The sequence below is a fragment of the Populus nigra genome, chromosome 12 (assembly GCF_951802175.1).
Source record: "Populus nigra chromosome 12, ddPopNigr1.1, whole genome shotgun sequence".
Classification (NCBI taxonomy): Eukaryota; Viridiplantae; Streptophyta; class Magnoliopsida; order Malpighiales; family Salicaceae; genus Populus; species Populus nigra.
Window position 1 is genome coordinate 6,321,460 of NC_084863.1, and position 15,271 is coordinate 6,336,730.

Genomic DNA, 15,271 nt, shown 5'->3' on the forward strand with positions numbered 1-15,271 from the left:
TACCTCTACTTCCATTTTTAACCTATTTTTTTAGCAAAAATTTTTTCTTTTTTTTTTTATCTTTACCATTGTTCTTTTTCTTAAACATGAATTTTCTAAATTTTCTAGCTACAAGAGCAATATCTTCACTATTAAGATAATTATTAGAAGAATAATCATGTTTTTTCTTAATTTAAGTGCAATGAAGTTACCTTTCTTTTGAAAAGGCATTGTAGATTTATAAGTTTTGTAAGGAACCTATAAATTATTCAACATATAAATGTACAAATCCTAGCTTTCTTTTATGATTGTTACCTTTGGTCGAAATCTTTCAGGTATGGATCCTAGAATCTTTTTTACAATTCACATATCCTTTAATTTTTCTTTTAGGTTGAACTTGGAATTTACAATATCATTAAGTTTTGCATAAAACTCATTAAAAAGATTTATCTTTCAGCATTCTTATCTTTTCAAGTCTTAAGGTTAGTATTTGGAATTTTTCTTTGTCTTGGTTCCCTCGTAAATAACTTCAAGAATATTCTAAGCTTCCTTAGTTATCTCACACATGAAGATTATTTTAAATTTATCAGGAGACACTACCATGAATATAACACTTAGGCCTTTATTATTCCAATTATAATAAGTGCATTTGTCATTGGTCTAGTCGCTGAAAAGAGTTTCAGGCTTGGTTTATCCATGCTCAACTGAGTGTCAAACTTTCTTGTCTAGTGATTTGAGGAAATCTTTTATCCTCACCTTTTAGTAGGCATACTTTTCATTGCTAAATTGCGATGGTGATGTTAGTGTTAACATGTTCAATATGGAAAATAGATCCCACTCTAGAATGAGTGAACTTGCTCCAATACCACTTGACAGTCCCATTTCTATTCCTTGTATGTTAAGACGCAATTTGCTAATACTTTACAAACACTAATCACTAACCAAATAAATATAACTACAAAAAACTTAAATAATCAAGTTATTTGGTTACAAAAAGAAAACCTTTTGAAGAACTTTTCAAAAGATAAAAAATCCTTCAAGGCAACCAAAACCGAGTAGACAACTTTCATTAGTTTAAAATATTTCAAGAATAGTATTTTCAACTACAAGTCTTTTGTATCTATACTACCTTACTTGTTAAGACAAACTCTCAATTTTATCTTCTACCATAATAGCTTGTCAGAACACCTAGCAATCTTCAAACTATTGTCATCCTAACTAAAATATTATGTTGCTAACAGTTAACATAGAAACTCTCCCCATGAGTTTGCAGGCTCTTTAACTCTTCAACGAACAATTCTTCTTGAGAATTTTCTTTACACTCCATTTATATGTCAAAAATATATGCTGTGAAACTCTATGTAACTCCTTAGTTGGTTGGACACTCTTTCTCCATTGCAAGTATTGCTCTTTTTAATGCTTCTGATCGTCATTTCTTATGTACATATCCTTGTGATAAGAATAAGAATATTTGATAAACATTATTTTCAAGCTTCCTAGTCTGTTATGTTCTTAACAGACTGCTAACATGTTTCACAAAAACACTTCTCTAATCTGGATAAAATAACAATCTAAATAAATTCATCTCCATCAACGTAAATAATCCTTCACTAATCAAATCTAATTATTTTGACATTTACAATTTTTAGCATTGATTAAATCCAACTAAAATTCCTTATCTTACTTATAACTAACAATGTTGCCAAGTCTTAAACACTCAACTACATATCTTATTTATAATTAATCTTTAGACTTTTGAGATTTTTTATGAAATTTTGTCGAAATAACTTTAATTTTAAGTTATTGCTACTCTAGAATTAAAAAAAACATCACATATGGTTAATAGAATAATTTTAAATTTGACTTTTAATTCTCTATTAACTTAGCTAGCATCAATATACACTTGCAAAATAATGTTAGACGTCTAACATCATTATAAGAAAATATTGAAAATATAAAATAAAATAAAATAAAAAGAAAATAATATATTTGAAAATTATATATGAAATTATCATCATTGACCATTTCCTTATAAGTTAATTTTTGTTTTCATTTTAGTAGTATTATTGTTTTTCTTAATATTAAAAATACCATATTTATACTATTATTGGCATAAGATATTATTTATATTATTAGCATAAGTTAGCACTTAAAATTCATCTTTTTTTTTTTTAAAAAAAACAATTTCTCTAAACTCTTACACTTGATTTTTTAAAATTGTTATGCAATTTAACTGTAAGAACAAAACTGTAAAATAAAATTAATTTAGTCACTTAATAATATTATGAAGTGACAATAGCTATTGAAAAAGAAAAAGGGAATATCAACATCCAAATAATATTCTAATTTTATGGGCACAACCAAAATGAATGAACGATGCCCTTACAAAAAAAAGGAAAAGAAAAGATTTTTTTATAAAGATACCAAATAAATTCTTAGATATAGGTATAATGACCTATTTGTTTTTTTAGTAAGTATCCTCCATTTTTTTTGGAGATTTAATTCAAACATTAAGTGATATATTTTTTATGTTGTAAAAAAAAAGGAATTTTCAATTTCAATATAAATAATTTACTCGAGATGGATTTTATTTTTAATAGTATTTGAAAACATGATTAAAACATATATTTTAAAATTAATTATTTTTATATTTTCAGATTATTTTAATGTAAAAATAATTTTTAAAATAAAAAATATTATTTTAATATATTTTTAAATAATTTTTTTAAATTACAATCACTATCATTCTTCAGAACACCTGTCTTCATGACGAGAATCCTTGGGATATCTTACACTTGAAACAAATTTTATAAAGCTTGGTTCCTTTCGAAGATGATCTCCTTCACATGAAAGCTGGAAATTAATAAATAAATAAATAAATAAATAAATATTGACGTTGCTCTTCCCCACCTTCACATGTTCCTGGTGGAGGATGGACCATTTGTCTCGTGCCCTCTCCTCCCAATGTCTGGACTCTAATTGGAAAGTGGCATTCTCGAAATTCCTTTAATGCCACGAAAAAATGCTAATGGCCACAAAATAAATAAATGGGAGGAAAAGAAAAAGAAAAGGATAGAACTGTAAGAGAACACGTTAACCTCAAATCCACCCCACAGTCCCACACACCCACGCCTACCGGACGACTGAAATCAAGAGGTCAGCCAATCACAGCACTACTTGTTAGATCTCCTCTGCCCCACTCCTTTCCTCATAGCAACCTCTCTTTTCTCTCATTCAAAAAAAAAAAAAAACTTTTTTTTTCTTTTTATAATTTTAAAAAATAAAAACATTGTTTTTCAAAGTTGTTTAAGATGTTTTTTTTCTAAACATATATTAAAATTATATTTTAAAAATTATTTTTAAATACATCAAAATAATAATAAAAATTTAATTTTTTTAAATTTAAAAAACACGATTTTAAACAAGTTCCAAACAAACTTATAACCATAAATAATAAAATATATAAAAAATTTAATTTTTTTAAATTTAAAAATATAATTTTAAATATGTTCAAAACGAGTTTATAATCACGTATTTTTGCTTACAATAAATTAAGTTGGTTTGAAAAAAAAAAAATTTAATTTTTTAGTTTTATAAATTTAAACTAGAAACTAATATTTATTAAATCTTTTTTTTTTTTAAGGATGTGAGAAGTGCATTTTTAAATTAATTGATCTGAAAACAGTTGTATTGTTAAAGAAACAAAAATCCACATTTCCTCTCTAGAAAATATCGCCAATATCAATAAATAAAAACACCTCAAAGAATTATTAAGAAAGAAATATCATAGTCTTGTGTGTGATGTTCAAAGCTAGACATGCAATGTTGTTATAGAAACTAGAGAGAGGGAAGGAAAAAAACAGAGAGGGAGTCGGGGGAGGTGGGCTGGTTTCCAGACTGAAAAAGAAATGGAAACAAGCAGCTTTTTATTGAAGCAGCTTCCATGTGGGAATTGCTTGAGCCTACCTCGGCTTCCTCGTTATGTAGCCATTTCTTCTCCACAATTCCTTGCTCATAAATCCCATTTCCATTCTGTTTCAACTTTCCAACAATCACTTACCATTTGGAACAGCAGCAGTAATGGTTCTACGAAGCCCAAAACCCCAACAAAAAAGAGAAGATCGCTCAATAGACGCAAAAGCAGCAGCAGCACATTTATTGATATCACCAAACCATATACAACAGGCTCTTGTGGTATCAGCACTAGCAATATCCATGCTCCTGCGCCTGCTTCTGCTAAGCAAGTTGTGGTGGAAAAGCAAGAAAAGAAAATGAGTGTGCGCACGCTTAAGGAGAATGGAGACCCACTGGGGCGTAAAGATCTTGGAAAGAGTGTCGTGAAATGGATTTCTCAGGCAATGAGAGCAATGGCTAGAGAGTTTGCTTCAGCCGAGGCGCAAGGGGAGTTTACGGAATTGAGACAGAGAATGGGGCCTGGCTTGACATTTGTTATACAAGCACAGCCTTACCTTAATGCTGTTCCTATGCCTCTCGGTCTCGAAGCTATTTGCTTGAAGGCCTGCACTCATTATCCCACGCTATTTGATCATTTCCAGAGAGAGTTGAGGGAGGTTCTTCAAGACTTGAAGCGTAAAGGGTTGGTTCAAGATTGGCAAAAGACTGAGTCTTGGAATTTGCTCAAGGAGCTTGCCAATTCAGGTTTTCTTTCTTTACCTTTGTCTATTTGTTGGCTTAGAATCTCGGAGGAATTGACTGTTAATCTAGGTCATAGAGTTTTTTAGGTTTGTTTGTGCTATTAAATTCCATATGTAAAGTGATTGGTTACAGGGTTGATAAAATCTTGCTTATTGCACCACCATGATCTTTCCATTTCAATTGTAAACTTGAAGAATAACTAGTTGTTTAATGCTGTATACAAACTGAAAGCAATTCAAATTGTGCATAGTTGCTTATTGCACCTGTGGTTTTCTAATGAACATGTATGAGAGTTTGGACTGAGATAGTGCATTTGCAGCTCAGCATAGAGCAATTGCGAGGAAGGCTACTCAATCAAAGCCTCTCCAAGGGGTTTTAGGGATGAACTTGGAGAAGGTTAAGGCTATACAGGGCAGAATTAATGAGTACACAAATCAAATGTCAGAATTGCTTCGTATAGAGAGGGATGCTGAATTGGAGTTTACGCAAGAAGAACTGAATGCCGTTCCTACACTTGATGAAAGTTCTGATTCATCTAAACCCATTGAATTCTTGGTTAGCCATGGCCAGGGTCAGCAAGAGCTCTGTGACACCATCTGCAACCTGTATGCTGTTAGCACATCTACAGGTTACTTAGTAATTATCTTTATCAAGAGTGATTGTCATTCTTTGATCTCTGCAACTCATACTTGCTGACTAAAACAATATATTCCAATTAAATAATATTGGAATTGTGCTGTTTATACAGGATTAGGAGGAATGCACTTGGTACTGTTTCGAGTTGAAGGAAATCATCGATTGCCTCCGACAAACCTTTCGCCAGGAGAAATGGTTTGTGTGAGAATATGTGATAGGAGGGGTGCCGGTGCAACTTCTTGCTTACAGGGATTTGTGAACAACCTTGGGGAAGATGGCTGCAGCATTAGTGTGGCTTTAGAATCTCGTCATGGTGATCCTACCTTCTCTAAGCTCTCCGGCAAGAGTGTGCGCATTGATCGTATTCATGGATTGGCTGATGCTGTCACATATGAGGTATTTGTTACATGCATCATATATAGTTATCCTTTGCATGCATGCTTTCTGAGGTAAACATCACTCTCATAGACCAACACAACCTGTTGCATTCTGAAGTTGAAGTGTATACGCCTACTCCTGATTATGAGCTATCTTGCTCTGCAACTTTAAATTAGGCTGTTCAGAACTTTCTAGGGAAGTGTTGATAACGTCAAGGTTTTAAGGGAAATTACTCCAATCCAATTCTACATTGAGTATCTTAAGGGAAATTACTCCAATCCAATTCCACATTGAGTATCTTAACACACAATGCTAAAGTCATTTTTTTTACCATTAGGATTCTTAAGCTCCCTGTTATGCTAAACTTCTGTTTTGGTGTCACTTTTTCTATGTAATTTGTGTCTCACTCACATAGGGAACTCATAGATGTTCTGAAGCTTTGGTTCTGAGCCTCTCTGGATTGTAAGAGCTGGATCATTTAGCAATGTTCAGCAAATGGATTGGTTTCTTTGATATTTTATTCTTTTTGGTCTGTTTCTGATCCCTCTTGTACCTTTGACTGTTCTTCAAATTGCCAACTCCATTACCAGCTGAAAGTACTGTTTTTTTAAAGACCATTGTGCTATATTTGCTGAAACATTGAAGAATTTAAAGAAGCTCTTCCATAGAAAACTTGAAAAACTATATCCATTTAGCATCTCAAACTGTGGTGCTGTGAATAGCAATAGCAGGACTACTATGATTTTCCTTTCACTTAATTCTACCTGTGGCAAGCACCACACCAAATATGAGTTGAACACCATTTAAGTAATATCATGATAGAGAGAAAACTTCTCACGTTTTGCTACTGGTATAAGCAAAATGGGTGAAGTTATAAGCAAAACGTGAGAAGTTAGTAAAATTTAATGGGGGAGTCAATTTAAAAATACGTTTTAAAGCAAACGGAGCACAGCAAACAATTCATGTATTCATGCTTCTTCTTTTTTTCATTATCTTCTTTTTGTTTTCAATTTAGTCAGTTACTTTATAATGTGTTGAACGTCCCATAAATCATAGGAGAATGACTTCATGGTGCATCAATGGAATAGAAATGTTGCCTCAGGGCTTCAATTTACCAAGGGAAAAACTCAACCACAAATTTCTTCGTCAATTTAGTTCTCTGCAGAGATCATATATCACAACCATGAGCACTCCATTACATGAGGTGTAGATTGTCATTACGATTAGGTGCCTTCTCTTGGTGCCATTTGTTATAGGCATCAATCTGCCACCTGCTTTAATACTTTCCAGCAAAAATTTTGTTTTAGTTCTGCATGCTGACTACCATTTGAACATAGTTGGGTGATTCATCTCTACTGCATGTTAAAATATGGTGGAAAATCTCTGTTCCATCTTCCATGCTTCTCAGATTCTCTTTTCAGTTGTATCAGCAGTTTACATTCATCTATATTTAATAGATTGTACTGTTCTTATTTTGAAGCGCAATTGTGAGGCCCTGATGCTGCTTCAGAAGAAGGGTCTGCACAAGAAAAATCCTTCAATTGCTGTTGTGGCTACATTATTTGGTGATAAGGAAGATGTTGCTTGGTTGGAGGAGAATGATTTGGCAAGTTGGGATGAAGCAGACTTTGATGAACATTTGGGGAAACCTTTTGATGATTCCCAGCGAAGAGCAATTACCCTGGGGTTGAACAAGAAACGACCATTTTTGATAATCCAGGGGCCTCCTGGTACTGGGAAGTCAGGCTTGCTTAAGGAACTTATTGCACTTGCTGTTGGGAAAGGTGAAAGGGTGCTGGTGACAGCACCTACGAATGCAGCTGTTGACAATATGGTTGAGAAGCTATCAAATATTGGGTTGAACATTGTGCGGGTTGGTAATCCAGCACGTATTTCTTCAGCAGTTGCATCAAAGTCTCTGGGTGATATAGTGAATTCTAAGCTTGCAGCATTCCGAACAGAGTTTGAAAGAAAGAAGTCTGATTTAAGAAAAGACCTGAGTCATTGTCTAAAGGATGATTCTTTAGCTGCTGGTATACGCCAGCTTTTGAAACAGCTTGGAAAGACACTGAAGAAAAAGGAGAAAGAGACTGTGAGGGAGGTGCTCTCGAGTGCACAGGTAGTGCTTGCCACTAACACTGGAGCAGCGGATCCATTGATTCGAAGGCTGGATGCTTTTGACCTTGTTGTTATGGATGAAGCAGGGCAGGCAATTGAACCTTCTTGCTGGATTCCTATATTGCAGGGCAAACGTTGTATTCTTGCTGGGGATCAATGCCAACTTGCACCAGTGATCCTATCCAGAAAAGCCTTGGAGGGCGGCCTTGGAGTCTCTCTCTTGGAAAGAGCTTCCACTTTGCATGAAGGGGTCCTTGCAACCAAGTTAACAACACAATATCGTATGAATGATGCAATTGCCAGTTGGGCCTCAAAGGAGATGTACAGTGGATCACTGAAGTCGTCTTCAACTGTCGCTTCACATCTTCTTGTAGATTCTCCATTTGTTAAGGTAAAAAATCTTTTATACTTCTTCCACACTTTCTTCTCTATTTTCCCTTGGGTTCTTGAAGGTTGTAGGCCATCCTCCCACTTACAGTTGCTTTTGTAGTTAGTTACACTATGAAGATCTCCATGGCATATGGTTAAGTTTCCACACCATCTTTCTTGATTAATTGTAGAGGAGATAGTAACAAGTCAAACTGGAAAATAAAGAAAAATACTTAAAGCTGAATAGATTTGTAGAACCAATCATTCTCTCCCTCTCTATATTCCCTTTTTTTTTTGCACTTCGTTAGAAGCACTACTTTTTTTCATGATGTGTGACATGAATTATTTTCTAGAAGCATTTACACTAACAAATGTCTACTATATGGACAACATAGCAAGTTCATCGACTTCTTGAAGGCTTATTAATCTTGAATATCACCATATGGAAAATCAATGTTTTTGTGATCACAATGTGATTTTTTGGAAGTTTTTGGAGCTGATAAGTTGCAATTGTCCTTGCAATATTTGTACTTTAGAGAGGTGAGGCATTTCCTTGACTGTTGTATGTGTTGTTGCAGCCCACTTGGATCACACAATGCCCATTGCTGTTGCTTGATACAAGAATGCCATATGGAAGTTTGTCAGGGGGCTGTGAGGAGCATTTAGACCCAGCTGGAACAGGCTCATTTTATAATGAAGGCGAAGCAGATATTGTTGTGCAGCATGTGTCCTCTTTAATTTTTTCAGGTAAAATGCTCATTACTCGTACATATAAATTAACTGCTAATGTGTTTCCGCATTCCCATTGTTATCAGAAATTTGTTCAATGATGAGCTAAAGTCACAGATAGAACTTAAATTCGTTTTTGTAATTTCCCAAACATTGCACGTACTATACAAAATGTATTTTAGAGCACTGTTTAGTCTTCTGCATCACATGGTAATGTTGTAGAAACACTACTTTGATTTGTAAATTCACTGCTCCTCCCTCTTTTAACATCTGTATTGTTTAATAGTTTTTATAGTCTCATATGTGCTAAATGAAGGAATGGCTCTAGACTATCATTCCTAGTTTCACAGAACCTACCTTTGTGGCACCATGAATTCCTTAGCTAAATTAATTCGCTTGTGCAGGTGTTAGACCAACAGCTATTGCGGTGCAATCACCATATGTTGCTCAGGTACAACTCTTGAGGGAGAGGCTAGATGAACTTCCAGAGGCGGATGGTGTAGAGATTGCAACTATTGATAGCTTTCAAGGCCGAGAGGCTGATGCAGTAATTATATCAATGGTATAGTTCCTTTTATACTAACGACTAATACACCTCTAATCCTTCCTCTGCTTAAAATTAAAATTAGGAACGCTGCAGAATATTTTTACAGATTTTTCTTTCTTTATGATTTTAGTTTTTTACCGGCCTTATCATGATGGTCGGATTGGCATGCACATGGATTTAACAGTCATGTATTATTTTTTACTTTGTAATGTATAGAAACCAACCCAGTAGTTCATCACCCGAACCACTATAGGACGCCACATGTGAGAGACTAGTAATATCTGGAGTGACATGATGAGTGGCTCCAGTATTTGGGTGCTAGTGAGGAGAATCAGAACAAAAAAAAAAGAGTACCAAAATCTATCAAGACTATCGAGAATGATTATTACCTCTATTGTTGGTCCAAAAAGTAAACAATCCCAACTGCCATATAGTTGACACCATGGACGGTGATGCGAAGTAGATTGATTCTGATGTTGTCAAGATTCAAAATTATGAGTGGAATTATGGGTTGGACCACAACCATGCTATCTATGACCTTGTCCAAGACAGTCAAACCCTCCATGGTCATTGGAGAAGTTATTACTAGAGTAATGACTATAGCTTGGTTGGGGAACAATGGAGCAAGCAAGGTGAGTGAATGGTTGGAGGGTCTTGGTATCACTGTCTTGTTGAATAGAGAGGTTCTAAAAATTGTTGTTTGCTGACAAATTCATGACTTAGAAATTAAGAGTGCGGTTTAGTCAAAGATACCGATTCTTTCCAAATCATAAGAGTTGTTACAAGGTCTTTAAACTTTGTAGAAGGTCCTTTTAGTAAGTAAAGATTGAAATCTAATGGGTCAAAAGGCTTACCAACATCTATGAGTTCATCATTATGTCTTTCCACGTTGTAAGAAGGTGATGATGCCTTTAATCAGGTTTCTAACATAGCTCAATCAGGGTTGAGTGCATAGACATAATGCGTGTTGTGAAGGGAGAGGCTAGTGTCGATGCTAGAGCTGTCCAAACAGCATTGGATATAGTATAATCAATGATTAGAGACAATAACTCAGCGAATAGGGAGGCAATTAGTGTGCTAATGAGTAGTTGGTCATGTTGCACCCACATGGTACAAGTGTTGTCGGTGATAATGGTTTCAGCAGGACAGGATTGGCTACCTTTTAGGAATTAAAATAAGCCCTGACCTATAAAAAGAGCTAAACATGTGCTTTCCAAAAAAAATATAGTTTTTGTTTGCAAGTTTTAGAGAGAGATAGTAGTGCACATGTTAAAGGTTGCAGCTGTTGTGTGTTGTTGGTCTAGAGCCGACAATATTAGAGTTGCAAGAGGTGGCACCATCAAGGTAGAGTATGTCAGGGGTTGTGATGTAGAAGAGGTTTGTAAAGGAGATTGATTAATTGAAGTAGCCATAAGTGCAGTTATGCAGTAGGCTCTGATACCATAATACAACAGAGGAGAGAATTAGTTTTAGAGAAAGGGAAGAAATTTGTCATGAACTATAATCTAGTGTTGTTGCTTCGTATTCTATTTCAATGTGTATATAGGGATGACTTTCTATGGTAGATCCGGATATAATAAGAACTGTCCTTGCATTTAGGGATGACTTTCTATGTTAAAAAGCATGATTTATTAGATTATTCCATGTAGGGATGACATATCTTATCATTGACATAAGGTGGTGCAATTTTCTCTTGAATGTCACTATGAGCATACGATCAAAACTGAATATATCCAGGGGCCTTTTACTGCTCAGTTCTCTCCTCTCTATATGGCTACTTGCACAGATCATGACTTGGTATCATATGAGATATATTGTATTGCATTGTAGAATAGAAACTCATTGGAGGGTGAGATGACCCTTCAAGTCCCAGCTACTTTAAGCTGGCCTGGCAACTGTGTAGGCCATTTTTTTCTGAACCGAGTAGGTCTGAATAACCCTGCATTTCACATTCAAATACTTGTCAGAAGAAAAATAGATCATTTCCACCTGTTGACCTCTAATAATCAATGGCAGTAAGTAATTGTCTCTCTATACCATCGTTGCAAATCATTTTCTCATATTTCAAATAGCAAACTATATTTAACCTTTCCCTGTTTATTAGGTCCGCTCAAACACCTTAGGAGCTGTTGGATTCCTGGGGGATAGCAAGCGAACGAATGTTGCCATTACAAGGGCGCGCAAACACGTAGCAGTTGTCTGTGATAGCTCAACAATATGTCATAACACCTTCCTAGCCAGGCTATTGCGTCACATCCGCTATTTTGGCAGGGTCAAGCATGCCGAGCCCGGTAGTTTTGGGGGATCTGGATTTGACATGAACCCAATGTTGCCATCGATTAGCTAACGTTGGGAAAGGAGGTTGACTATAACTTATCTACGTTTTCCCAAATGGTGAAAGGGATGGGAGGACAGTGATAATGGAGATGCCTGCTTTCTTTCCAGCATCTGCTTTTGCATCCATTGAAACTGTACAGCAAGCTTTTGATTTTCTCAATACAAGATATTGATTATACTTGCATCATCAATCATTTGTTTGATCTGTATATAGATTAACAATATATAAAATGTCCATAATTTGTATACAATGTGAACTGCGTAAAATATCAAAGCAAAATTCACGCAAAGTGGGATTGGACGCTTTGAATGGTGTTTCATTGTGTTTAGTAATATTTTTTATTATCTTTCATTTGTTTAACGTTTATTGGCATTTGAATATGCAAATCTTCAGGGTTCAGGTGCTGAATTCTGCTTATTGGGGTGGTTTCGTTTCTATGATTTACATCCAGTTTAATTGAACGGTAAAATATCTTCATATTTATTTATAGTTATTCTTGATATTTTACTCTTATATAAAAACTTTGTACAAGCATTTTCAACTCTCCTTCGTCTTCTTTTCTTTTTGTTTAGTTCTTGATGCAAATAAATGGGTGATCCATGCTTTGTCCCGAGGGTTGGGTTAAATTTATCGTAATGTAAAAAAAAAAAAATGCATAGATGATGATAATATTTTTATAATCTTGGTTAATTTAATAATATGATTAAAAAAAACCAATGACTAATTAAAAAAATATTTACAAATATTATAAAAAGATACCTTTTAAATATTTTTAATAAGTTTCAATGATCTTATTTGATAATAAAAAAAATTAAATGATAATAAGATAACCTTAAAAAGAGACAAAAAATTTAAACCTAAATTACCAGCATATCAAATATTGAAAGATGAACTGAAAAAAAAAATTAATTAAAAAAAAACACAACAACCTAACTCGAGTCAGTATGCTATACCCGTAGCTGATTGTGAGATTAAGATAACTTCGTTCATAAAAATTAATTAAAACAATGAAGTTTAACTCTCAAGCAAATTAATTAATGAGAGGAGAAATTAGAAAAAAATACAATTAAAAGAACATAAAAAAAAACCCCAAGTCAAGTCAGGTTCACTCGACTAACCCCACAACCCAAGATATGAGATCGGAATAATACCATAAAAAAATATCACAAAGCTCAAGGCTTAATAACATAATATCAAATGATGAAATTAAAAAATAAATTTAAAAATACCTAAAAAAAGATCAAAGTTAAATCAGTTTAACCTTCGAAACCCGGGTTATGAGACCGAGATTACCCCCTAAAAGTAAAACATGAAAAAATCATGAAGAAAAATTCCTAATCATCCAAAATTAAAAAATAAAACAAAGAGGAATCTAAAGAATGTGGATCGAATTGGATACAAAAATTAAATGAAACAAAATGTTGATGGACAAAGTTAAAAAATAAAATAAATCAAGAAAAATATTAAAAAAGCCAAACAAAAGAATGTTGACCAAATTTGATATAACAATTAAAAGAAACAGAAAATTAAGGGAAGAAATTAAAAAAAAAAGGATAAAAAGTAAAAAATAGCAATCAACATAATTAGACCAAATCAGATACTAAAATTAAATAAAATAAAATACAAGGGATGAAATTGAAAAAAAATTAACTTTAAAAAGCATTAAATGCAAAACAAATAACAATAAAAAAATAAGAATAAAAATTGATATAAATATAAACTAACAAGAGACATTTAATTTGTGAAAGGGCTAGTATGAAATCCAAGATGAGAAGAGAGGGAAGGTTGAAGAAAGGAAAACAAATCCACAAGAGCTTAATCGTTATTCCATTGCGAACATGTGCTTGACCATTAGGTAGAGGACGACGTGATGTTTTCAATGTCGTCGTGGAAGATGACATTGACCACTAGAATATTTCACACGCGTTGCATAAAAAGCACGAGTGTTTCCCACTCGCTAGCACAAGTGTTGCACATACTAGCTACTTTTAGTTTTTTTAAAAAAAAAACATTATATTTATATTTCTTAAAGAACTAAATTGTCTCTTATTCACATTAATTATAAAAAAAATGCTATAATGAAAACACATAAAAAAAACCACTTAACATAAATTTAAAATTTTTTTGCTTTTAAAGGCAATGTAGGCAATGTAGGCAATGTAGTTCTAAAATACCCCTAGACCTCAGTTTTTATTTTTTTTAATTGTATTTAAGTCATTTCATTGTGTATATAAAATGTTGAAAAACTTATTTGTCCATGATAAATATAAGAATGACAAAAAAAAATCCTATGAAAAAGACTAAATTGCCGTAGTGTTTGAATGATGCCTCTTAGTTTTTTTTTTTTTAAAAATAGTTAATGTATTCGCGTTACACTATGAGTAGGATTTAAAGCTAATTTTAAATTTAAAAGAAGAAGATACTAGTATTATGGATGTGATTATTTATATTATAAAATTTATTAAATGATGAATGAAAATATAATATTTGAGTTTAATATGATGAATCAAAAAATATATTACTGATAAATAAAAAACAAATTATGAATGATAATTAAACACCATAGTGAAAAGTTAATTTTTCTAGTAAGAAGTAGAAGATAAATATAAATGCAAGTATTTAACCTTTGATTATCCAATTTATTTTATCCATTTTTTTATTTATCTTGAAGATTTATTAATGTTTCTAAGTACATATGATTTTTTTATATATATATATGCATAATGTAAATACAACTATAATTGGAAAGAGATAAGCCTGCATCAAGACATAATTTACTGATACTAATGTATTGTAGACAGTATTGTTTTTACAATATCAGCAAGCGATTTTTTTTTTAGTTTAACGTGGATGTCCGGATCAGCTTGTGCTTACCTTGACTAATCCCACGGGTCTTGAAGTTAATGACCATGTAAGTCTCTAGTGGCCATCATATGAGCAACCACAGGACTCGAACCTGAGACCACAGAAAAAACAAATCTTTTAGTCTCAAACTCTTATCACTGGACCACCACCTAGACGGTTACAAGTAATTATTAATTTCATTAGTCATTGTTGTTTTACTTTTTTGTTGTTATTATTGTTGATTTTTTTATATTATTAAATTAATCAAAATTATTAAATCTAATCAAATAAATAACCTGAATTTTAAATTTTTCTTGATCCTTTAAAAATACTATATCATTTGAAAATCCTTTTTGTATATTTGAAAAAAACATTTAATCTAACATGTGGCATAGAACAAGTTATTTATTTAGCCTAGAAAATTTTGAAAAGACAAACCAAGTGGATTAAAAAAATAAATGGGTCGTATGATAAATGGATCATAACCCAAAAGTAAATCTAACATGTTAAATTTATAGGCCTGACAAATTAGTTTGAATTCAATTTCAATGGGGATCGCATGAAAGTTGAATTAAGTGATCATAAATTAGAGTGTGCTTAAACAACTTGCATACTCACTCTGTTAGAAATTGTGATTCAAATCTCTTTATATAGAATTTTTCTAGATATTATATATG

General features: G+C 33.0%; 1 protein-coding gene across 1 annotated transcript; it reads left to right on the forward strand.

Moving 5' to 3' along the window:
- Positions 1-3,717: 3,717 nt before the first annotated feature.
- Positions 3,718-12,101, forward strand: LOC133669603 (uncharacterized). Its single transcript, XM_062089803.1, has 7 exons — positions 3,718-4,638; positions 4,955-5,263; positions 5,384-5,667; positions 7,130-8,158; positions 8,715-8,883; positions 9,270-9,427; positions 11,517-12,101. Exons 1-7 carry the CDS (start codon positions 3,888-3,890, stop codon positions 11,757-11,759), a joined length of 2,943 nt encoding a protein of 980 aa, XP_061945787.1. The 5' UTR covers positions 3,718-3,887; the 3' UTR covers positions 11,760-12,101.
- The last annotated feature ends 3,170 nt before the right edge of the window (positions 12,102-15,271 follow it).

What these genes read in the sequence shown, in the direction of transcription:
- LOC133669603 (XM_062089803.1), top strand. Translation starts at nt 3,888, where the DNA reads ATGGAAACAAGCAGCTTTTTATTGAAGCAGCTTCCATGTGGGAATTGC. An exon ending in TGCTGTTAGCACATCTACAG is followed by an intron (nt 5,264 to 5,383) that starts GTTACTTAGTAA and finishes CTGTTTATACAG; the next exon opens with GATTAGGAGGAATGCACTTG. An exon ending in CTGATGCTGTCACATATGAG is followed by an intron (nt 5,668 to 7,129) that starts GTATTTGTTACA and finishes CTTATTTTGAAG; the next exon opens with CGCAATTGTGAGGCCCTGAT.